Consider the following 26,097-nt stretch of genomic DNA (forward strand, 5'->3'; position numbering starts at 1 on the left):
AGGGAACTCTGGCTGCTCTGTCACAGTCATGGTCTGTATATTGTCAATGGTAGGATTAAGAGGAGACACCTTTGGAAGACACACATTTTGCCCCCTTCTTGGGAACAGCACAGTAGCTTACGTAATAACCCATATAGACCCTTTGTCAGTTAGAGCATTCACTGTCAGACCACTAACTCCCCTCTCTGATCACAGCCAAATCACTGTGTTCATCAAAATGACAGAAACGAACACCATCAAATTACTGCCCAGTAAGCTGCTCCACATAGAGAAACCCTCCATCCATCCATTATCCTAACCGCTTATCTGCTGTCAGGGTCGCGGGGATGCTGGAGCCTATTCCAGCAGTCATTAGGTGGCAGGCGGGGAGACACCCTGGACAGGCCGCCAGGTCATCACACAGGGCCGACACACACACACATTCCCACCTAGGGACAATTTAGTGTGGCCGATTCACCTGACCTGCATGTCTTTTGGACTGTCGGAGGAAACCCACACAGACACGGGGAGAACATGCAAACTCCACACAGAGGACGACCCGGGACGACCCCCAAGGTTGAAGGTTGACCTTCTTGTTGTGAAGCGAACATGCTAACCACGGCGCCACCGTGCCGCCTGGCGGCAGAAATCCTACAGATGGGCCAAAAACAGTACAGAGGAATTCAAGAAAGCCATTGACAATGATGAAATCCAAAATCTCCTAGATCAGGGGTGGGCAGTCTTATCCAGAAAGGGCCAGTGTGGGTGAAGGTTTTTGTTCTAACCAAGCAGTTACACACATGTGTCTCCTAATCAAATTCCTCAGCAAAGACTCTACTGGCTGATTAGTGGGATCAGGTGTGTAGCTGCATGGTTGGAACAAAAACCTTCACCCACACTGGCCCTTTTCTGGATAAGACTGCCCAAAACCAACACTTAAGAAAGAAGACACTTGAATAAGGAAAGAACTTTGCAAATTATCCAATCAGAAACACAGAGATCCAAATAACACATCAATTCCACTTCTATATTGTGAGACACTAAGACAACACAGACGCACACTCAGAACTAAGAAAGCTCAGTACACCGATAAGCAACTCACATTGATTGAGGAGTCGATAAACACCAATAAGTTTTGGGACTATTGAAATCACTTCAAAAACAAAACAAGCCATCAAGAATTAGTGTTACAAGATGGAGACGTCTGGACAAACTGCTTCCAAAACATTAGAAGTTTCCGTCAAGGACTATCAAAATCCTCTTGACTCCTCCATCGCAGAGCAGGAGCTTTTAGTCCAAATCGACAAGTTGACGCCCAAAGAAGCATATGGGCCTGATGGCATTTTAAACGAAATGTTAAAAATCTATGAATGAAAAGTTCCCATCTGTTTCACTTAAATTATTCAATCTAGTTCTGAGTGTGGAGTATTTCCCTGATATCTGGAATCATGGATTAGTTACACCAACTTACAAAAGTGGAGATAAATTTGACCCCAACAACTCCCGAGGCATCTGTGTGAACAGGAACCTGGGGAAGGTATTCGGCAGTATTACAACTTACATTATCTACATTTAAATATATGTGTATATGTCTCGGTCTATGTAGCTAAAAGCAGGGCTTTGTATTGGCGCGAATCTGGCGATACGATACGTATCACGATACAGGGTTAATATACCGTGATATATTGCGATACTGTAAGAAAGGCGATATATTGGGATTTCATAGGCCTGTGTTCTTTGTGCTCGTGCTACTTCCTGTCTCAGTTTCCGCTGTTGCGTTGGAGTGGAAGAGTCAAATGGCCGAGGATAGATTACAGCACTGCCATCTAGCGGTCGTGGGGTTACACACAACACAACGGTCACGAACCTTTACAGGTAAACAATTAGAAATCCATATAGTGGTTTTGAGAATCGATACAGTATCACAAAAGATAATATCGCGATACTCGAGTGTATCGATATCCTCTTACACCCCTAGCTAAAAGTACTGCATCTTTCAGAGTGAGACTGGGCTGCAGCAAAAGCGTCTCTCATATGTGCGTGGCTGTTTCCTTCTCAAACAGCTGGTCCCTTACCATTTCCTTTGTTCGATCTCTGAAGTCACAATGCAAACTCAGATCACACAATGCAGCAAAAAATTCCTTAATGAATTCACCCCCTCTTTGAGCTTGTAGTCGGTATTTTGTGTTGCTCAACAACTGAGAACTTGGCTTAAAGGGATTTTCTAATGCCATAAAGGCATGTTTCAAGGTTTGATCTGTGTCTGGTAAAGTGCAGAATATTCTTTACCCTTTGGTTCCCAGATACTGTAGCAAAACATCACATATCCATGCTCATGGCCAGTCATCCCCCGTAGCATGGATAGCCATCAAGTAATTCTGGGAAATTTTCTTCCACAGCTCAAAAGGAAGTGACCCAGGTAGCAAAGAATCTTTGGCCCAAATATGGCCCACATCCGCAGTTACCTTACGGCCCACATTTGGCCTTGAATGGCGGCGTTGACTCAGGGTGAGTGTGGCTGCCTCAACTCAGCCACAGGTCATGCCATCTGGGCCTCTTCTGGCCCACACAGCATGTGCCTTAACTAAAGTCAAGCCTGCCTCATTAAATTTGGGCCACATCTGGCCCACATAGTATGTGCCGTAACCCCAAGTCAAGCCCAGTTCTTTAAATTTGGGCCATGTCTGGCCCACACAACAGTTGCCAGTGCCGTAACCAAGCTGTAAGTACCAAAAAGCAGCCCACATTAGTCCCAAATGTGTCTGCTATCTGGGGGAAGGTTGGCTCGGGAACGGCAAGATTAAGCAGGAGCAGTTAGATAATGATATACAGACAGGCAGATATAAACAGTGACTCAGTGAAACGAATCTCTGTTTGCTTCTATTTAATAACATTAAATTTGATTTCTCGGCAGCAAAGCGTGAAGCGCTCTGGAATAGCAGACTTAGCTAATTGTCTCATTAGGCCCGATGTTCCGTGTCCTCACGGGCCATAATGAACCACATCGCTCCTCTGTCACAGAACTTCCTGTTTCCATTTAATCAGCAGGCTGAATGTGGTGCTCCGTCCACATGTGGAGGTGCTGCACGTTCTCCTCTGCTGTGGCGTCACGGCTGAGCTCTTCTGCTCACTTGCTCGGTGGAGCTGCAGGGGCGCTCTGCACAGCGACCCACAGCCGTGATGGGATTTAAACACTTTTACTGTTTTAATGAAGAGAAAAAGACGATTTGAAAAGGACGACTAAGAGGAGAAAGAGCACTGCTGTTTGTGTGTGTGTGAGAGAGAGAGAGAGTGTTTAATAAATGTCTTCCTTCACACTGGTTGCAGGTGTTCAGTTTTGCAGTGATGGATTATGGGTAGGAGGATTATTTGATCGGGTTTTCAGTGTCGGGTCAAACAGGGACATAAGTGTTCTGGTTGTTGTGTTGGACCATTTTGTTTACCTGTCCCCCATGCCCTGATTGGCTCCCCAGCAGATATATATACACTACCGTTCAAAAGTTTGGGATCACATTGAAATGTCCATATTTTTGAAGGAAAAGCACTGTACTGTTCAATGAAGATAACTTTAAACTAGTCTTAACTTTAAAGAAATACACTCTATACATTGCTAATGTGGTAAATGACTATTCTAGCTGCAAATGTCTGGTTTTTGGTGCAATATCTACATAGGTGTACAGAGGCCCATTTCAAGCAACTATCACTCCAGTGTTCTAATGGTACAATGTGCTTGCTCATTGGCTCAGAAGGCTAATTGATGATTAGAAAACCCTTGTGCAATCATGTTCACACATCTGAAAACAGTTTAGCTCGTTACAGAAGCTACAAAACTGACCTTCCTTTGAGCAGATTGAGTTTCTGGAGCATCACATTTGTGGGGTCAATTAAACGCTCAAAATGGCCAGAAAAAGAGAACTTTCATCTGAAACTCGACAGTCTATTCTTGTTCTTAGAAATGAAGGCTATTCCATGCGAGAAATTGCTAAGAAATTGAAGATTTCCTACACCGGTGTGTACTACTCCCTTCAGAGGACAGCACAAACAGGCTCTAACCAGAGTAGAAAAAGGAGTGGGAGGCCGCGTTGCACAACTGAGCAAGAAGATAAGTACATTAGAGTCTCTAGTTTGAGAAACAGACGCTTCACAGGTCCCCAACTGGCATCTTCATTAAATAGTACCCGCAAAACACCAGTGTCAACATCTACAGTGAAGAGGCGGCTGCGGGATTCTGGGCTTCAGGGCAGAGTGGCAAAGAAAAAGCCATATCTGAGACTGACCAATAAAAGAAAAAGATTAAGATGGGCAAAAGAACACAGACATTGGACAGAGGAAGACTGGAAAAAAGTGTTGTGGACGGATGAATCCAAGTTTGAGGTGTTTGGATCACAAAGAACGTTTGTGAGACGCAGAACAAATGAAAAGATGCTGGAAGAATGCCTGACGCCATCTGTTAAGCATGGTGGAGGTAATGTGATGGTCTGGGGTTGCTTTGGTGCTGGTAAGGTGGGAGATTTGTACAGGGTAAAAGGGATTCTGAATAAGGAAGGCTATCACTCCATTTTGCAACGCCATACCATACCCAGTGGACAGCGCTTGATTGGAGCCAATTTCATCCTACAACAGGACAATGACCCTAAACACACCTCCAAATTGTGCAAGAACTATTTAGAGCAGAAGCAGGCAGCTGGTATTCTATCGGTAATGGAGTGGCCAGCGCAGTCACCAGATCTGAACCCCATTGAGCTGTTGTGGGAGCAGCTTGACCGTATGGTACGCAAGAAGTGCCCATCCAACCAATCCAACTTGTGGGAGCTGCTTCTGGAAGCGTGGGGTGCAATTTCTCCAGATTACCTCAACAAATTAACAGCTAGAATGCCAAAGGTCTGCAATGCTGTAATTGCTGCAAATGGAGGATTCTTTGACGAAAGCAAAGTTTGATGTAAAAAAAATCTTATTTCAAATACAAATCATTATTTCTAACCTTGTCAATGTCTTGACTCTATTTTCTATTCATTTCACAACATATGGTGGTGAATAAGTGTGACTTTTCATGGAAAACACAAAATTGTTTGGGTGATCCCAAACTTTTGAACGGTAGTGTATATATATATATATATATATATATATATGTGTGTGTGTGTGTGATTGATGGACAAGATCAGGCAGGAGTCTCTGTGGACTATGTTTGCGGATGACATTGTGATCTGTGGTGAGAGTAGGGTGCAGGTGGAGGAGAACCTGGAGAGGTGGAGGTATGCACTGGAGAGAAGAGGAATGAAACTCAGTAGGAGCAAGACGGAATACCTATGCGTGAATGAGAGGGAGGACAGCAGAATACTGAGGATGCAAGGAGTAGAGGTGACGAAGGCATATGAGTTTAAATACTTGGGGTCAACTGTCCAAACTAACGGGGAGTGCAGAGGAGAGGTGAAGAAGAGAGCGCAGGCAGGGTGGAGGTGGGTGGAGAAGAGTGTCAGGAGTGATTTGTGACAGAAGGGTACCAGCAAGAGTTAATGGGAAGGTTTACAAGATGGTTGTGAGACCAGCTATGTTTTATGGTTTGGAGACAGTGGCACTGATGAAAAGACAGGAGGTGGAGCTGGAGGTGGCAGAGTTGAAGATGATAAGATTTTCATTGGGAGTGACGAAGAAGGACAGGATTAGGAACGAGTATATTAGAGGGACCGCTCAGGTTGGACGGTTTGGAGACAAAGCAAGAGAGACAAGATTGAGATGGTGTGGACATGTGTGGAGGAGAGATGCTGGGTATATTGGGAGAAGGATGCTGAATATGGAGCTGCCAGGGAAGAGGAGAAGAGGAAGGCCAAAGAGGAGGTTTATGGATGTGGTGAGGGAGGACATGCAGGTGGCTGGTGTGACAGAGGAAGATGCAGAAGACAGGAAGAGATGGATAGTATGATTACTGTGTAGAGGCCACATTTGTAACATTTCAATGTATCGGCTAATTTTTGACTCGTTAGTCACAGCAGACAGTCTGCTGAATCAGTCGATGTACATGTAAACCTGCCCTTTCAGATACATACTCTATAGTTTCTGTGTTTTAACAGGCGTGATGCTGGCCGCCACACCCTGCAGGGTAACCATGACAACCGCATCCCTGTCAACCCCGTTGCTGTCTGGGTTGGATGCATTCTGGTGACCGGGGGGCCTTTTTCCGTCACAGAGCGGAGCAGCCTGGTCCTCTGGAGCGCGGCGCCGCCTGCTGGTGACTAAGGAGCACTACAACTGTAGAGTAACGAAACCTGCTGAAAAAGGGAGAAACCACGACGCCGTCCACGTTTTCCTCCACCAAAATGTCAGATCTATGGCTCTCTTAAGCAAAACAATGACCGTATGAGTGAATTCAAACAGTCAATTCGGCTGTCGTGTGTTTACCTCTCTGATGAAACACTTCTGACCGGGGAGCTGAGTGTTTTTAATGTGCAAGAATATGAGAAATTCCAGTTTCCCTCCTGAAACTAATTTTCCTACACAGTTGGTTGGGCAGTGAACTCAGTTCTATCTCTCAACATGAACAATTTACATTTACATTAGACTGCTGGGATAGGCCCCCGCATCCCCACGACCCTGAGAGCAGGATAAGCGGTTTGGATAATGGATGGATGGATGGGTGGATTAGACCTTCCTTCAAAGATAGATACTGAAACCTTTTTTGGTTTTGAGAAATGTCTCTTGACAGAGAGTCAAAGCACTGTCTTTAAGCTTCCAGTTTGGTTTTAAATCAAGTAAACAAGTAAATGGACCCTGAGAGTGATGTTGGCTTCTAAATCTGATTACTTCTCGACAGGTTTCAAAGAAGGTCGAACCAGTTCATCTGGACACAGCGTTTATTGACAGAAACGTCTCACCACTCATCTAAGTGACCTCTGCAGTCTCAGCTGACTGCAGGTGCCCCCACCCTTACAAACAATACAGGGGCATAACGACCCAAACCAACAACCAGTTTCATATGCAAACATGGGTGTGACCATTAGCTAGACGCAGGGGTGGCACGGAGAGCCATGAGTATGCAGGTTTTCGTTCCAGCCGGACTCCAACACCAGGGGATTTCACTGATTAGCAACCCTTCAGCCAAAGAGGACGAATGAGGTGCAATGGCCATGTGTACTATTCACAGAGGATTGGGGGATGTTTGCAATCACAGATGGCGAGAGATTTACTCTTAGTCCCCCCCCCCCCCCGGCTCAGGGATGGTCGTTCCCTCTTAACATAGATGGCCTCTTTGACTCCCTGTTCAAACCATCATTCCTCCCTATCAAGGATGTGCACATCCTCATCCTTGAAAGAGTGCCCACTGGCCTATAGGTGGTGTAGACTGTGGGGTCCTGGCCTGACGTGTTAGCTCTCCTGTGTTGTGCCCATCCTCTTGGCCAGCGTCCGTTTGGTTTCCCCAATGTACAAGTCACGGCAGTCCTCCTGGCACTTAACAGCGTACACTAGATTGCCGTTTGTGCTGGGGGACCTGATCCTTGGGGTGGATTAACCCTGCACTGCCTAACAGCATCGCGTTCGTCTGGAAGGAGAAGGAGAAGGGGACATCAGATGCTGACAACTATAACAGGTGTCACCGTGCTTAAGCCCTCAGTGACTTGTCACCGGGGGAACGGGTATGGGTAACAACGCCAGGGTGTCTGGAACGGTCCTCCAGAATCATTCCACTCCGAGGTCTTATTTGGTGGCTCTATCTCAGGGGGTGGTGAAACACAACCGCCAGAACCTGATACCTCTACACACACCAGCACAAGTCAGAGGTTCTCCACCACAGCAACAAACACCAGAGCCAAGTGAGCAGGCTCCCACATCACCTGCTGTGGTACCCCAAGATTCACCTGCAGAGACTCCCACACTCAGAACCAGGTTTGGGAGAGCCTAGTAGGTCTGGCGAGACAAAGGTAGTCTACCCTTTGTTCTCTAGGAAGGGGAGATGTGGTATTATTGTATTGGACCGACAGGACTCACACTGGGGCGGATGGCGTTAATGTGTCCCGGCGGAGCGGCGAAGTTAAGAGGAGTTCCACATTTAGCTCAGTTTGTGTAACGAGCATATATATTCTTTGCGAACACAGCAGTAGCTATATATTTCACGTGTACAGAAAATGATTTCTATATTTTTAGACATGTATAGTTGTACAGCTCGCTAGGTGTTGTTCGTCATCACCATCATCAGGTCGAGTATCCTCGGATGTAACGATCAGATGTTGTTGGGATTGGTTTATCTAAATCACTGTGTTCCTGTCTCCTGACGAGAAGTTCTGTGTTTCTGAACTTGAATTAAAATGTAATACAGTTGTACCTGATTTAATAGTTCAGGAATCCGGATTGTTTTTATTATTATTATTATACAAATTTCCTTTAACTTCATGCCATGATACAACATAATAAGCGGGCGGGTCCATTCCTTGGGCCTAGGGTTGGAATGAGGTAAGTCTCTTTGATGGATAGTGCCTTTCTTAGGATATGAGATGTTCCAAGTAGTGCGTTGGGTATATTCCTCCATCCCTTTTTTTTACAAGTCCCAGGGCTCCTATCACTACTGTTATTGTTGTGGTTTTCATTCCCCACATTTGCTCAATCTTGATTTCAAGGTCTTTATATTTCGACAGTTTTTCTGTTACTTTTACTGAGGTGCTCCTTTCAGTCGGGATGGACAGGTCGATGAGTAGGCAGCTTTTTTCTTTCTTGTTCTTGATGATGATGTCTGGTCTGTTCGTCTTAACGCCATAGAGCTTGCACAGTTCAGCAATAACTCCCCCTTATAAAGGGAAGAATACCAAACAATAGAGACTGTGACAGTTATTATTATTATTATTATTAATGGTGGAGTTCTGATGCAAAGCAACACAGAAAACGGTTTGCCAAAACAACATGTTTATATTTCTGAACACCAGTACAGGCAGCCGTTACCATCCCCAACCCCAGAAGCATTCAGAGACAATTAAAAAAATACAACTTTGTATGTACATAGAAAAAGGTTGTCTTCACTGAGCTTATAAAAATAACTCTTATACTCAACTCGAATGATACGGTCACCCAATGAAGGGAGGAAGAGCACAAGACAGGCAAGGGGGCGGGGCCAAAGTTACCACACGGAGGGGATTGGATGGATTCTGAAGAATCACATGCTGATTGGATAAGACGGTTGACTGCTGACGGCCAGACATAGAGGAGTCATCCCTCTGATATTTACCTTCCTGTAGGACAGATCTAACTGAAACAGAGAGAAACCGGGCCAACATCTATGTTCTTGTGCCATCAGAGTCCCAACTCCAGTCCAGAACAACTGATGAGTTTGTAAAAGACCAAATGAAGGATGTGAGGAGCCAACATGAGACACTTATTTTGCTTGAAAACAAACAAACAAGCAACAAGAACGATATTCTGCTCTGGGTCAAACGGACCAACGACGCAGAGAACTATATATATAGTAAAATAAGGCCCAGACAGACCAGTCCGACCCTGTGAGTTTATCCTGGGTAACCTGGGTTAAAATCCTGGTGGACATCAGGCATTGAACACGCCGTCTGAACCCGGTGGGCCTGTCTGCATACCGAGACAACACACTGTTGATGAGACATGACGGGAAACGACCGAGGAGCGACAGAAGCCTGGTCCTTCAAGGGAGGAAGACGATCCAAAACCAAACCTAACATGGAAGGAAGCGTGAAGACCGAGGGCACAACTGGAAAGAAAGACAACCACAATTCAAGGAAGGAGCAGATTTCCTCAAACAAGAAGAAAAAAAAATCATAACTCTGCTTTGGGAATATCGACCACAGACCTTTCAGTGCCACCTTCAAAAGTAACAGCCACAAATGACTGGGACCGGAGGTGACACACACCATTCAGTCGCTTCGCTCCTGTGGTCGCCGAGTGTTTTATAACAGGTGGTTTCTGGAGATGTGTTGGCCGGAGATGCGGTCTGAACAACACAAAAATATCAAGTGTTAAAACAGCTCTAAAGAGGTTTAACAGCTTCTTGTGTCCATGTGAATGTCTTCAGCCTGTTTACTGGAACAACACTGCTGCTGACATGGGAGCCACCTTGTATTATCCTCCAGAAAGAAAAAAAAAAAAGATGGAAGGTCGTGTGGGCCATCAGTCACATCTCGCCGACCCAACAAAGGGGCTTTTAGTTGACTTTGGATTGCTGACAGTGAGATTGTTTGACTTTGGACTGCTGATATTGACTTTAAAACAAACAGAAGTCAAAGCCCCCGAGCAGACAGGCTACAGAACCAAACAGGAACGAAATGAAACTTGAGGCAGAACAACAGAGAGGAAACTGAGTCAGAGACAACTGTGGAGTCAATGTGACTCCATGTGTCGTCCATTGAAATGCCTGAGTTCTGCAGTTTGTTTTTCTATATCAATCGATTTTCACTCAACCCCAAATTCATCCTTTGAATCAGTCAGTCCACATCCCTCCCTTCATCATCCTCCAATCCTCCCATCCAATTCTCTCATCCTTCTCCCAACGCAATAATCCGTCCATCTTCCTTAATGTGACGGTTACTTTCCGTGGTACTTGGTATGCATTCAGTATGAAACTAAAAGTGATGCCAAACTGCACATAAATGAAACCCACCTCTTAAGTCTCTTTAAAGTCACCTCTAGTCTTGTTTTCCTGCCATGGTGGCTGCCATGTCATGGAGGCCATTTTGGGTCCTTCTTAATAAAACACAGATTAACTCAACCGGGGAAAAAAGAACGGTGCAAATGTGAAATCAGCCTATTTTCTTAGTCAGTCCTGTCTTACATGACTTCTTTACACTTGTCCCAGTCTTTCATCATGCTCCCCTTAAACAGAGGGAAAGCCAGAAAGCTTGTCCATTCATCACCTCAGTCCACCAATCTCCTCCTCAACTCCCACCATCATCCTCTCTGTTAGGAGCTGACCTCTGTCGTCTCTCCTCCGGCCTCCACTAAGGTCACCTGACCTTCCTCTCCCTCCATTATGATCCCTCCTTCCTGTAGGACCACCATCTCTCCGTCCTCCTCCACCTCTCCTGATGCCTCCACCTCCTCTTCCTCCACCTCCTCCTCCTCCTCTCCACCCACCACCTCTTCTGGGCTGGCGCTGTCAGTGTTGTTGGCGGTGGCGGTGGCGGTGCCGTTGGTCTGGCTCTGGGCCATGGCCTCCAGCTTGATGCGGTACTCCTCAGCCTCCTGCTCCTTGCGGAGGAGCTGCTTGCGGTACTCCTGAGCCTTCCGGTTGGCCTCCAGCAGCTGCCTCTGGAGCAGCTCCTGATGATGGAGGGAGAAGGAAAAGAGAACTTAAAGTGAAGTAAAACTTTGGTCACAGAAGTATTTTACCACAACACCATATGTGTGCACATGTAAATCTGTGCACATCAGTATGTTCAGATAGTGATTTGATTTTTCTAGTTTTTTTATACCTCATGTTAAGTGAACTGTATTTTAATATTGGAAAGTGCCGATATAGTCTGATTGATTGATTGGAAGAGCCAGATGATCTGCATATCCTAACACTTTAAACCAAGTAGTTCACCGTCTTTCTAGAAACCCAACTGATTAGAATAAAATCCTTCAATATAGAGTTGAACTTTACAAATAAGGTCTGCTACAACATCTTACTACTACTATTACTACTACTACTACTACTACTAAACAGCTAGTGCTATGACATCGGTGCACCCACTGTGTCTCCTAAGTCGTTGTGATTGGTGATTGCCTCCAGCTTCCTCTTCCTGGTCGGGGGCGGCTGAGGCTCCTCCTCCACCACTTCCTCTGTCACGGCATTGGCTGGCACTGCAAGCACTGCAAGGAAAGAACCAATCAACCATGTCAAAAGTACCAACAACAACAGTGCGCCATGGTGATGACGGTGTCGTGACTAAGTACACTCAGCAGGGCTGCCCTGAATACCAGGTTTTGGCTCTAGAGCTTCAGTAGCAATCAACAACCAATATTCAGCGCTTCGGCGGGGAAATGAACATGTCTCGGGAAGGACTCAGCCATAAGTTTCTTCGTTCTCAGTTGAGATAGACGGCATAGCGGTGCAACATGTGTCATTCGGTTTAATTAAAGATATTAATTTTTAAGGATTCTGTTATTCTACTGTATTGTTGTTTGTATTGTTATTTGTTAATAAAAACCATTTTCCAAAAGGTTTGGTGTGTTTTATGCATGTTTGTAACCCCGAGGGATTTGGTTGAATGAGGTCCTATCTATGCACTTTTTGTGACATAACAGCTTGTGACAATTTTTTCTCATCACGGATCAATTATAGATCTACACAAATGCTCATTATAATAGGCTCCGAATCCGAGACAATGCCTGAGAAAGTGCTGTGAAACAGAAGTGCAGAAACAGCATACCAGTGCCGACAAATTCACAATTTATATTTATTTTTAATTTCTTTATTGTTATTTCTCAGTACTCGCATATGCTGAAATCAGGAACACTCTGTCATTTCACATACTAGGGTACATGAAAAGAAACGAAATATCGTTTCCTCCAGCCCACAGCAGTGCGACACAAAAGCAAAAACACATATCCAACAACTACAAGAACACACATATCCAAACTAATATCTACACAAACTAAAAAAAAAAACAAAAAACAAAAAACAAAATCACTGTCCAAGGGAACGAATGCCAGCCAGGATGACTGTTGGAACTGCTGGTCTGCATGGGCTAGTAGTTAACTTAGCCTGCCCCACTTCAGCATCCTGTCAGACCGCCCTCAGTGTTTCCTCTTCGGGCGTGGCTCCAGGCAGGGGCCGTGGTCCTTGGGCCCACCGGACACAGCAGACCAGGCTCCCTCCACTGACCCAACAAAGGACATATGTCCTCTACATTTAACCCTTCCTATACACTAGAAGCAGTGGGCGGGGCAAATTCCAGTTCCACATTCCATTTAACCCTTCCTATACACTAGAAGCAGTGGGCGGAGCCAATTCCAGTTCCACATTCCATTTAACCCTTCCTATACACTAGAAGCAGTGGGCGGGTCCAACTCCAGTTCCACATTCCATTTAACCCTTCCTATACACTAGAAGCAGTGGGCGGGGCCAACTCCAGTTCCACATCCCATTTAACCCTTCCTATACACTAGAAGCAGTGGGCGGGTCCAACTCCAGTTCCACATTCCATTTAACCCTTCCTATACACTAGAAGCAGTGGGCGGGGCCAACTCCAGTTCCACATCCCATTTAACCCTTCCTATACACTAGAAGCAGTGGGCGGGTCCAACTCCAGTTCCACATTCCATTTAACCCTTCCTATACACTAGAAGCAGTGGGCGGAGCCAACTCCAGTTCCACATTCCATTTAACCCTTCCTATACACTAGAAACAGTGGGCGGGGCCAACTACAGTTCCACATTTCATCAGCTGTCAGCCTAAGTCTATAACGTTTTACAACCTGAACCCAAGAAGAGTCAAAGAGATACAAAACAGCCTTATTTCTGTTATAACAACAATACTTTTAATGAGACAGCCGTAACAGTAGGCTTAACAGTGTAATACTCTGACATTTTTCTGACAAATCACTCAGAAGTACATTATTTTTAACAATTAAGTTTTCTCCAAAGAAAGGACATATCATTCTTATGTTCTGATAATTCTACACTGTAGTAATGTTTTTTAGCTCCTCTGATAAAACGGTTTCATTTACTTCCAAAATTTTTAAATTGGGCAAGATTAATGGAGTGGGACTGAAAAGATAGTTTTTTTTGTGCAGTCTGTGTTTAGTATTCAAGGATTTCACGATGTTTGAAGTTATCCACGATTTGGTCAGTTTATGACAAGGTCTGGGAGACACCAGTACAAGGGGAAAGCACCGATCATAGGCCTGGAGATACAGTCTGAAAACAAAGTAAACGCCTTTTGTGGATCTACATCCATGTCTGACCATGGATACTCGCTGACCACTAATCCAAACTTCGCTATATTTGATTCACTGAAGGTTCTCTTATATTCGGGATATAGTATGAATGTAGGCTTATCATGTTCCTTGAATATTACTAAAAAGATCGGGCAATCGTCAGCAATATCCATACACAGAACTGCTGATTTCTTGTTCTTACCCAACACATTTGTAAATATATTGTCTATGAGGGTGGCAGAGGTCTTTGTCCCTCTGGTTGGTACTGTAATCATAGGATGAAAATAATGAGAGAACATTGTGTCAATAAAGTCCTTAATTAAACGATTAGTCTTATAGATTACAATATTGATATTGAAATTAGATAACAGTTTTTACCTTCTCTAGACATAATACCAAGAACATTTGCTGGGTTAGTATTGAATAGAGACAAACTTAGCTAGGAGGTCTATAGACACATGCAAGGTCTGGCGGGTTTCAACAGTCACAGCCTCAGCAGAAAGAGTAAAATACTTTTCTATATCATATCTTTCTTTGTAGACCAGGCGAGGGTTGAGTTATGAGGAGACACCTCCACCCATTTGGTCTTCTCTGCCTTTATATATATGCTCATAGTTGTTAAAAAACACACAAAGCAGCATTGTCTTTAGTCAACCAGGTATCAGGTAGCCCTATTACATTAAAAGAGAAGTTGAGGTTGGCCAAACAGGCATAAAGAATCATAGCTTTTTGGCAGGCTGCAAACATTAATATGAAGAAGGGAAAAGTCACTCTTCATTTTTTGGAGGTCAATAGAGGATTTAAATTCATTCTCATGGTAGTAATCAGATATTCCAGAAGAATCTTGTTTCAGTTGAGCAAAGGGTCATTATTATATAAAATGTTCGATGTTGAGGAGTCCCGAAATTCACTGATCGTTGGAAGGTATTGGGAAAATAGTCTATTAAAGGTCCCTTTGCTGGATCATATAGGCCAGTGTTCGCATGTAGTAAGCAAGAGACCGATGTAGGAAAATGTTGGTAAAATGGTGTCAGATTGCTTGGGTGGAGATGACGTCATGGTATTTTGGTAGAGAGAGAAAAACACATTAAAAAGTAGTCACCATATGTGTTGGGGTCCTGCTGCCACAGATTCACTCATGTTGTGTGGTTGCTGTCATCTGCTGAAGCTTTTTCCTGGTTTAACTACCAGCCTGTCATAGTTGATGACAGCATAAGTTGCCTGTTCCCTGGCTTGTTTCATTGCTGGAATGAGGTCTGCCCTCTTCCTCTTTAGCAATTCAGAGAAGTCCTCGTTTACATGAATGGTAGTGTTCTTGAGGTTGGCTCTCGCCTTGGCAAGAATGAGTTTTTGTCTTTGTGCCTCAGTAATTTCTACTACAGTTGGTCCTGCTTTTCCAGAGTGCTGTTTCACATTTCCAGCGAGGCGAGCTCTTTCGATTTCAACAGTTTGGATCAACTTTCAGTTTGCTGTTCAAAAACTCTCTGACCTCCTGTTCAGTATCTGACCAAGACTCTTAGACACTGTCCTGTATCCGACAGTCAATAATTACATTGTTTCATTGTAGTTGTGATTCAAACGAGCCAACTTTCTTGTCCCATCTCTCTCAAGTCATCAATTTGGGCTTGAGAGAACTGAAGGCTAGATTTGACCTCCTGAACCGCTTATTGATTCCATCAGTTCTGCTAGTTGCAGATTCCAGGATCATCTTGGTGAAGGACATGAAGTTCGCCTCTTGTCTGTTAAGCATTTCCACACAGAACAATTTCTGCTGCTCCATCAGATCACTCATAGTTTCCATACAGACATAGTCCTCGTCATTAGTGACGACTGTTTTACTAATGCTACGGGACATGTTTACCTACTGTTGAAGTTGCGATGGATGGATTTTCAACACTGAAGAGATCCACTGAGGCCTTGTCGGAGGCTAGTTGCTATTTTCTTCAGTCCCTAGCCGCAACTACCCATGGTTGACGCAGCTAACGTCACGGGTATTGTCCGGGCTTGTAGCACTGTTAGCACGCTAATGTTAGCATGCAGTTAAACTGACCGGCATCACCGTGACATCTGTTGTGCTTTGTTTACAGGTTAGCTGGCGAGGAACGTTTTTAATCGTTTGTACGCTGTGAAATATCGGCAGGGTAGCCTTTGATTGCCGCAACTCGCGCGTCCTACTAAATGTTAAGTCTTTAATATATCAACTATAGATTAACCTTGTCGTTCTGGACTGCGCCGTCTATTAGTCTGCTATTGTCCTCGCAGTCCTTCGATTTTCTCGACAACCGTTCCTCCACGCACAACGGCCACCGAGACCACTGGATTCCAGGGTCCTCTTAAGAAGCTGACGCTTAAAATGCATCCCTATTATGTGCACAGAAGCTGTTATTGCTGATGTGTGTTTTCATGTGAATCACATGACAATAAATTGAATGCGTTTTTAAAGGTGATAGTGATTTATGTTTGATTACTCTAACAGTCAATGTTTTTTCATGTTGATCCTGATATGAAGAATGATTATCTACTAAACGTACAGCTATTTAGCACTGCACTGTCTCTTAACGTTGCTCTCTCAAAGAAGTGTTGAAGTATACGGAGGTCCAGCACAGAGTGCATCGCCTTTTACACTGTGACAACACAGCAATTAGAGAGACAGTACACTTATTTTTCGCATCAGGTGCGCTGTGGGTCTGGACGGTTTCGTGTTTGTTTTCTCCACAACCATCTGGCGAACCCGGAAATTATCTCACAACCCCCATCAGGTCCCGACCCCCAGGTTGAGAACCAATGTATTAGTGTAAAGATATGAAACCATTTGTAACATGGTGTGCAAGTGATGCACATATGTACTTTTATGCATATATGTATGCACTTTTGTGTGTATGCGTGTGTTTGCAATGGCCGTCTTACTCTGCTGTCCATGTTGCATAGTAACAAAGAATGGCTGTCCCATGCCACCTGTGGTCTGCAGGTTGCCGTGCTGATCTGTAACTATGGTGATGACCCTCTGACCCCCCTCGTTGACAACTGCGGCATGCTGGATATTGGAGTCTAGGGTGCTGGCTGCGATGGCTTCCTCCGAGTCACCTGACACACACCACACACACGTTTACAAACACCCAAGTGAATGAAATCAACTCTGTGCTCAGGTTGTGCATGTGTTTTTTTGTAAGTGTGTGTGTGTGTTTACCTGCGTTGGCCTTGTTAAGCAGGTCTGCCAGGTTGACCATCCCGCCCTGAATCCCGGGGATTCCCTGGATGATAAACTGAGGCTGGGGGCTGTGACTGGATTCCACATTCATATTCACCTGGTTCTGCATGCCTTCCTGTCTCCACACACGCACAAACACACACACACACACACACACACACACACACACACACACGTCATTAAAACGAATTGCAGGTGCAGTGCAAGCGCTTGCTAGCTGGCGACAGAGGAGGAAGAGCTTAGCAGAAAGAGAGAACAAGATTGATCATCATACAGGCTGATAAAGAAGCAGGTCAAATGCTTTTTGACCAAATGGGCCGCAGACAGAATAAAAGAATGACCAGAAACAACACAGACATGATAAATCCTTTTAACGTTTTAGTGAATTAATGACTAAATGTGTGTCTACCAGAGCTGCAGAACAGAACCACATGAAAGTTTCCAGCACTCATATCACTGGGTTAGAAAAAAACCTCTGTATATTTTCTTGCACATACATCCCAATTCAACAGTGGTCAATTAAACGGTGATGTCATGTTCGAGGCAACAGCCTAAAAGTTGAGCTCCGTCCATCTAACTAATAATTTCCTAACAAAAACTCCTACTAAAAACGCAGCAAAACCGCACCAATTCAACATAGCATCGTCTGCTGCTGATTTAGTTCAACTGTGACTCTCTGCCAGCATGTTTAATATAGCTCCAGTATGGCAACCTGGCTAAAATATGTGCAGGATGGTATGCTGTGCCGTTTATCCAATGTCTTTACCAAGGCCGTAAACCCGGCCTTGGTCAGCGTGCTGAGGGGCATCACATTCCCTATGAACGCCGCTATCGCCTGAGTAATTTCACAGTGCCGTTTTGAATCTCGTTCACATGGAAATATACTCTCAAACATTTCGGTCAGTGATCCCTGCCGGTTGGTATTCAGCCTACCTGACACACTGGTGGTCAGGTTTTTAGCCATGCAACTGTCATACATGGCCTTGTGATGCTTTCTTAAATGCTGGAAAAGATTTGTAGTGTTTCCCCGTGTTGTAGTTACGGTATCAAGGCACGTTCTGCACAATACCTGAATCTGTGCAGCATCTTCCCTTGATGGCTGGGAGAGCTGGTGCTGGATCGGCTGGGAGAGCTTGGTCTGCTGCGTCCTGTGGGCCCGGGGGCCACGGCCCTGCCACGAGCTGTGCCCGAAGAGGTAACACCGAGGGCAGTCTGACAGGACGCGGAAGCGGGGGAAGCTAAGCTAACTGCTAGCCCATGCAGACCAGCAGTTCCGATAACACCGAGGGCGATGTGGCGGCGGCCTCGCCTAGGCTTGACTGTGTTTTTAGCGTCGTCATGTGGAGTGCGGGGAGGCGTGTCGAAGGTGTTTGGCTGGGACAGCTAGCGTTGGATTGGCTGAGGGAGCTTGGTCTGCTGCGTCCTGTGGAACCAAGGACCATGGCCCTGACTGGAGCTGCACCCAAAGAGGACACACCGAGGACGGCAAGCGGGGCAGGCTAAGCTACCTGCTAGCCCGTGCAAACCAGCAGGTCCGACAGTCATCCCGGCTGGCGTTCGTTCTCCTGGACAGGGATTTTTTTTCCCTTTCTTTTTTTTTTTTAGTTTGAATATATGTGTTAGTTTGGATGTGTGTTAGTATGGATATATGTGTTAGTATGGATATATGTGTTAGTTTGGATATATGTTAGTTTGGATATATGTGTTAGTATGGATATAGTATGTGTTAGTTTGGATATATGTGTTAGTATGGATATATGTGTTAGTTTGGATATATGTGTTTAGTTTGGATATGTGTGTTAGTTTGGATATATGTTAGTTTGGATATATGTGTTAGTTTGGATATATGTGTTTAGTTTGGATATGTGTTAGTATGGATATATGTGTTAGTATGGATATATGTGTTAGTTTGGATATATGTTAGTTTGGATATATGTGTTAGTATGGATATAGTATGTGTTAGTTTGGATATATGTGTTAGTATGGATATATGTGTTAGTTTGGATATATGTGTTTAGTTTGGATATGTGTGTTAGTTTGGATATATGTTAGTTTGGATATATGTGTTAGTTTGGATATATGTGTTTAGTTTGGATATGTGTGTTCTTGCAGTTTTTGTCTTTGTGTTGCCCTGCTGTGGACTGGGGGGGAAGCGATGTTGCGTTTCATTTCATATGTGCAAGTGTATGAAATGAAATGACAAATGTTTCCAATTCTGATCTTTCCTAAATCCAAAACAGGTCCGGACCACTGACGTACTGCTCCTCTCTGACACTAAAGTCACCTCTTCAGTGTTCGATTCTGCCGAGGCCGTGTTCACGAGATAGTAACGTTACTGCTAGAATCAAAGCGTAGCGAGACAAGTTGTTTTCTTCATTTACCGCTCTCACTCGCGTGTCACATGAGCGTAGGGTAGGTAGCGTGTGTATATGTGAACCCCACATGGCCACGTGTTTCCAACCCTCTGATTGGTAAGATTGTGCAACATTAAAAAAAAACACTTTAATTTTCATGGCAGCTTTTGTGATTTGAAAATTGCGTTCTATTACATCGCGATTTCGGTTTGAATTCGATTAATGGTTCAGCCCTAGCTCTCACCGGGTAAAATTTGCCAGACTTAACAGAACAACCAGTAATGAAGACGTGAACCTCACTAATGTTAATATTTTCCCTGTACCTGCTTCCTTCCTTCTTTCCTTCCTTCCCTCACCTGAAGCAGCAGCATCAGCTCTGTGTGTTGGATGTCCACGGCGATGTCGAACGGCGTCTTGTCGAACTTGCTGAGCGCGTGCACATCGGCTCCGTGCTTCACCAGAGTCTCCGCCACCCGGTGGTGGCCATGCTGCGCCGCCCAGTGCAACGCTGTCATCTTCAACATGTCTTTGGCATTGATGTCCGCCCCACTCTGAAGCACAGACAGACAGACAGACAGACAGACAGACAGACAGACAGACAGACAGACAGACAGACAGACAGACAGACAGACAGACAGACAGACAGACAGACAGACAGACAGACAGACAGACAGACAGACAGACAGACAAACAGAGAGTTTAAGGGGTTATTACAATGAAGCCATGTGGTGAATTAGGGTTAGGATTTTGTAACAGTAGATAACATTTTTCCAGTTAGTTGAACACTGTATGTGTTTGTGTGTCTGTGTGTCCATGTATGTAAGCATTACAAAACCAATGATGATTCAAACACGTGTCAGACCCAGACCAGCCTGACAACACCAGGAACAACTTCCTGTGAGCCCAGGACGGACAACAGCTGGCAAATGTGCTCTGCTGCACAGATTTATGGATGCAATATTCTTGTTCATGTCCAAGCTTCGTTTACCTCTTGAATTCAAGGTCTCTCTTGGCGAGTTACAAACCTACAATGTTTCACTTTGACGAGGAAGCCGAGACCTCTTACCCTGACCAGCAGCTCCACGATGACCGTGTGTCCCTCGGCTGCAGCCATGTGCAGCGGGGTCCTGTCCACCTTGGTGCGGGCATCCCTGCTGACTCCAGCTCGAAGCAGCACATCAGCAGTGGAGTAATGGCCGTGCTGGGCGGCCAGGTGGAGCGGGGACGTGCCCAGCTGAGGGGGGGGGGGGGAGAGGGTGTTATGTTAACACATGGCTTCCGCTAGCCTACAACAGTTCAGATATTTGATTTGTGGGGTGGAGAGGTGGCAAATCCAACTGGGGTGAAGATTCATCTAGAAAATGCCGACACAACTGTGTTGTTTTTAAAAAAAAAAAAATTATTGCTGAACATGGTCAGTGAAGTTGTCGTGGTCAGTACTGAAAGACTGTCTGGAACTGACTAGGACTGCATGATATATCATTTCAGCTTCATCATTGCGATGTGCACATGTGCAGCAGTCACATCGCAAGACGTGCAATGTGAAGTAAGGCAAATTAACTCAAACACAACTTTTTGCTGCTTGATACAAAGGAAAACCCGCACGGTTCTCATTTTCCATGACTAATATCAAAGAGAAGTCTGTCTGATACAACATAATTTACCACCATTTCACTCCGTTTGGACAAATGACACGTCGACATGTTTGTCTGCTTCTCAGCTAGTGATGCGCAGCTCGCAGTTACAGCCACGGGCACCGCGGTTAATCCCTGGATCGGGCAGGCTGAGTCAGAAAACTTAACATTCTGATTAATAGCTGATGGGTTGCTAGTGGGTGAAACAATACATAATAAGGAAAATATTAATTACATTCTCAAAAATGTGGACATATTTTAACCTTCACTTTTCATCAGGCACAAATTATTAGCAGACTAGACTCATTGCACAAACTGCAGCATTCATTTGTCTTAAGCAGCAATGGAGGCAACAAAAACAAAAAAAGAACTGAGAGAAAATTAAAAAAAGTAGAACTAAAAGGAAAAAAAGGACGGGTAGGAAAATTCCGTGTGGGACGAGTCCAGTGCTGGGTGTGCCATATGCAACAGCTGCAAAGCGCTGTATGTATATGGTAGCCACAAAACTGGCCCCTCAGACATGGTGTAACATGTTACCTTACATACATCCTACTGAGAAATAATGGTAAGGTGTGATCGGGTGCGGGTCTCTAAATCGGAGAAAATAATTTGTGCGGGTGGGTGGCAGGTGGACGATTTATGTGTACATGCGGATTCGGGTGACGTCAGAGCTGACCCGCACACAACTACTCTCAGCCGTCACTTCGCGTCATCATCTGTCTGGCTCCATCTCCTCCTCTTCCCGTACAAATGGTGGAAAAAGGGTACCTCTCTCCATTCACAATTTCCCAACAACTCCCCTACAGAATCACCCCAATTATTCTCGAATGAGTCATTCTTTCCAAACAGTTATTCAAGTCATCTGGTGAAAATGGTTGTATTTTTCATATCGCAATATAAAGTGCAGGGGGAGAAAAAAAACGCAATGTGAGTTTTTCCCAATATCGTGCGGCCCTAGTACTGACAGTATTATATTGTTGTTGCTCATGACATTAATCATTTGTGTCACTTGTTCAGAATATAGAGTGAGATTAAACTTTATTTCTTTTATTTTTGTTTGTTTATTGGCTCGTTTTTTCTAGGTCTTTGTAAAACACTTAGGAACTTGTTAGTTAAAAGTATTGTGAATTAAGTTTACTTTACATGAAAAGAAGAAGTACATGTGTTGTACATGGGTAGTTAAAAGGAGCAACAGTGTCCAGAAACTGGGGGCAACCAAATACATGGACAAGGCTGTAAGTCATTCCTGTTATAAACAACGGTACGATGGTCAGTGTTCTTTACCCAGTCGGTTGTGAACGGAGCTCCATTGGCCATCAGGTTCCTGACCTCGTCATCTTGACCTTTACGAGCAGCCTCCAACAGCCGCTTCCCAAGGTCCACCAGAGACATCTGGACAGACAGAATATAATAAGAGAAAAACCACGATATACAGGAGCACAGACAGAAAAACTACATGAACAGAAACTTTGTAACTGGCTAAAAAATAATTTTATTACACGTGCTGGATTTTAAATGTCAGCAACAAACAAAAAAAAAAAGAAAAAAGAAATACAGTGACTTTATGCATGCTTAATAATCCAGGTAAGAAAATCAAAGCAGGCTGAATCAGCTCATCTGGACACAACGTTTAGCATCACTCAACTAAGTGACCTCTTCAGTTCCCTCAGACTGCAGGTAGCCCCACCCTTACAAACAATACAGCTGCATAACGACCGGAAACAACGACCAGTTGTTTGATGTTCCGTTTAGACTGAAGAGGTCACTCACATGAGCGATGACACGTGTCTGTCAATACACATTGTGTCCAGATGAACTGGGTTAACCTTCTTTGATCTTCCTTACCTGGATTATTCAGCGCGCATCAAGCAAGCTGCCTTCTCTGAAATACAGCGACTTACTATTCTTCTAAACATCACAGTCGGCAGTGAAAAGCTTCACTTGAAATAAACCAGTGGTTCTCAACCTTTTTGGGGTCCTGGACCCCCTGCGTATTTTTGATCTACCCTGAGGACCCCTCCACCTGATCTTGGGGGAGGGGGGTTGCAATTTGATAGAAACAGTAGAAACTGCATTTTAAATTGCATTATAGCATTTATTCACTCTTTGGGGCAAAGATAAGAGCTTTCAGTTGTAACTTAAGATATAGTTAACAAAACAGAATTCTTATGCAGGAACTTTTAACAATGCAAACGGGAGCGAGATCTCTTATCAAAATACAATAAATTACACTTGTGAAACAGATGTAATTAGAGAAAAAAGTCCTGCTACCCTTTATAGTTTAGGTAGATAAAGGTCTCAGTCACATTTGAGTAAAATAATCCTATTTCTATAAATGTCATAGGATCTTTTTTTTTTTAAAAGATATTTTATTTTCACGGACCCCTTGCAATTACACCACGGACCACTAGGGGTCCGCGGACCCCCGGTTGAGAAACACTGAAATAAACGATTCAAAATAAAGGCAAAATTTGGGGCTTTTTAACAGGAACCATGATGTATTCCAGCTAGCGTCGTGATGACGTGAATACCCTTTCTGTTCCACTTTTAAGTCTAAGTCAGCAAAGCTCTCCCAAGTCTGAAACGAGCGATCGGGAACAGCTGAAAGCGGTTTAGAACACAACTGGATCAACCACACGGTTGCGAATAGAGGTTAACAAAGAGTGTAACCCCCCCCCCCAACCCACCCCGTCCGCAAACACGCCGCGACACACAGCCCCGACTCCGACGGCTCCCCTCGGTGTCACCCAGCAGCCGAATAGCGGACGGCTTCGCGCTAATCGACAACGAGTCGGATCGACCGATGTCGTCACAGCCCGCGAGCAGCCTCGATCCCTACGACCCGGAGATCGGCCAGCACAGCGTCCAAACGTCGTTGCGCTGGATGAAGCAAAAACCGGAGCCGCGTTGTTACTTTGTATCAACCTAAGCTGCGTCGATGTAGCGAATTCGGGGGGGGGGGGGGGCAACGCAACCGCAGGAACTGCCGCGGCCGGGAAGCGAACCCGTATCGCCCCGCACCGCAGGAGGCATCGCTAACCGCTCGACTAAAGGGGTCAGACCCGCCAGCCAAGCGGCCAGCGTGTCTTCTTATCCACGCACGTTACACCACCATCCCCCCGACGGCCGATAACTCACTTATCGATCCGCCGACGATCACGACGCGCCGGGAAAACGACACCGCGAAGCGGGCTGAAAGTCCCGTCGACCATGGCCGCAATGCCACTTTAAACATCTCGGCGTCGTTATCCCGGTCGGACGCCGCGACTTTGCGGGAGTTCCTCCCCGGTCCTCGTCCTCCTCTACCGCGGTGGGGCTTTTTCGCAAGAGTCGCCGCGGGACGAGTCCAGCCGCCGTTCTTTGCCGCGGCGAAAGCCGAGAGGGGCCATTTTACGCGCGTCCGCCATGCGCCGCGTCCGTTCGCCTCGTTCCGAAAAACGCTCCCGCCGCATTTCTTGCGCGGATGCCCGCAGAACGTTTGCGGCGCACGGACAGGAAACCGTTTGATATTAAGTTGTTGGTTTTCCGGGGGAAGTCAGGAGGGGAAATTTCCTATTTTTTACACCCGACGGTACTTCCACATCCGGTGAGCCGCGGAGCACCGCTTCGCCGAACTGCCGTCGGGGGGTTGGGGGGCGTCGATAGCGGGTCTCGTTTGGGCGCTTCCCTCGGGCGGCGTTAAGTTTGCCCTTCTGATTTAATCGGAATTCGGGAATAATCTGCAGACGAGGACCGCGGACAAATCACTCACCGTGCCCCCGCCGAGCCTTCCGACACAGAACGCAGCCCTCCGCGAACGGCTAAGCTAACTGTTAGCGGGCTAGCTAGCGAAACAACGCCGTCTAAAGTCGAAGGCGCGGTTGAGAAAGTTGAGCTCGGCGAGGGACCGGACGCATCGTTGCGTAAAGGCGGGAGGACTGGGCACTTTACTTCGGGGGCTATGGGAGCCACCAAGGCCGCACAGACTCGGGCTTCTAGTGTTTTAGCGGGTTAGCGTGTTAGCCGTTAGCTTGTGTGTGGTGGGGGGGGTGAAGAGAGCGTTAGCGCGTAGAATAGAAACGGACCCCACCTTTCTGTCCGGGCGCCGGTCAGCGACGTGTCCCGCTCTGTGTGTCTCTACCGGGGGGGGGATCGGGTATGTGAAGGTGGTGGTGGTGATGGTGGTGGTGGGGGGAAAAAATTTTTTTTTTTTTTTTTGGTGTTTTATCGGGTTCCAAGATGGCAGCTCTGCGCGACACCGGAGGTGGAAGCCGTCGGTTTTAACCTCCCCTGTGGGCGGGATCAGGAGCCCAACTCCGGCGCGGATCCCGTGTCGGTGCGCCTGGCGGCCGCTCCGGGTCTTCCCTTTAGAGCGGAAAACCTCACGGCCGACTCTGGATCAGCGTGGCGGGGGACGGGCGTGGGATTTCAGCTCCATGTCTACCAAGCCCTTTGCAAAGGGGGAGATTTGTTTATTTTACGACTTTATGAAGCCCCCAAGTGACTGTTCAGTCCTTCAGCGGCCCCCCTAAACTTACTTTCTCATGACCCGTGTTTTGAAAATACCCCCCCACCCCCACAAGTATTAAATGCATATAGTTGTCACCTAATGCTGTTCCCATGTATTTGCTGCTTTGTGATGTGGTGAAGTGGGACTCGAGTGGGTCGCAGCAGGGGCCAGGTGGACTGTGGGATGTCCAGAATACATTCTGACTTGGAGCAAGTGTACTTTTATTCCCTAATTTTTTGTGAATTTTGAGTCCGTGCAAACAATGCAGCGATTTAATTGTATGCTAAAATATGTTTAATGTTGGCATGCCTTTCATTTGATCATGAGTAGGCCATGACAAAAGCCTGAAAATGGGAATACTGCACTGATGAACAATATAGATGGAATTGTTCCATCTATATTGTGTAGAAAATGGGAATACTGCACTGATGAACAATATAGATGGAACAATTCCATCTATATTGTGTAGAAAATGGGAATACTGCACTGATGAACAATATAGATGGAATTGTTCCATCTATATTGTGTAGAAAATGGGAATACTGCACTGATGAACAATATAGAT

The 26,097-nt window shown here is 45.5% G+C and overlaps 1 protein-coding gene across 4 annotated transcripts; it reads right to left on the reverse strand.

The window, feature by feature from the left end:
* Positions 1 to 8,303: 8,303 nt before the first annotated feature.
* gabpb2a (GA binding protein transcription factor subunit beta 2a) lies at positions 8,304 to 25,201 on the reverse strand. Of its 4 annotated transcripts, none has more exons than XR_008811913.1 (9): positions 25,113 to 25,201; positions 22,328 to 22,435; positions 20,476 to 20,643; positions 19,766 to 19,960; positions 17,035 to 17,170; positions 16,755 to 16,931; positions 11,660 to 11,778; positions 10,586 to 11,244; positions 8,304 to 9,919 (listed from the first exon to the last, which is right to left on the reverse strand). XR_008811913.1 is itself a non-coding variant. In XM_056298094.1 (8 exons), exons 2-8 carry the CDS (start codon positions 22,433 to 22,435, stop codon positions 10,885 to 10,887), a joined length of 1,263 nt encoding a protein of 420 aa, XP_056154069.1. In that variant the 5' UTR covers positions 25,113 to 25,201; the 3' UTR covers positions 8,304 to 10,884. The 4 variants fall into 4 exon arrangements, 2 of the variants coding, with proteins under 2 accessions (XP_056154069.1, XP_056154070.1); XR_008811912.1 differs by having other exon boundaries at positions 8,304 to 9,679; positions 9,779 to 11,244; XM_056298094.1 differs by having other exon boundaries at positions 8,304 to 11,244.
* Positions 25,202 to 26,097: the final 896 nt, after the last annotated feature.

Source organism: Lampris incognitus, chromosome 18, assembly GCF_029633865.1.
Source record: "Lampris incognitus isolate fLamInc1 chromosome 18, fLamInc1.hap2, whole genome shotgun sequence".
Lineage (NCBI taxonomy): Eukaryota > Metazoa > Chordata > Actinopteri > Lampriformes > Lampridae > Lampris > Lampris incognitus.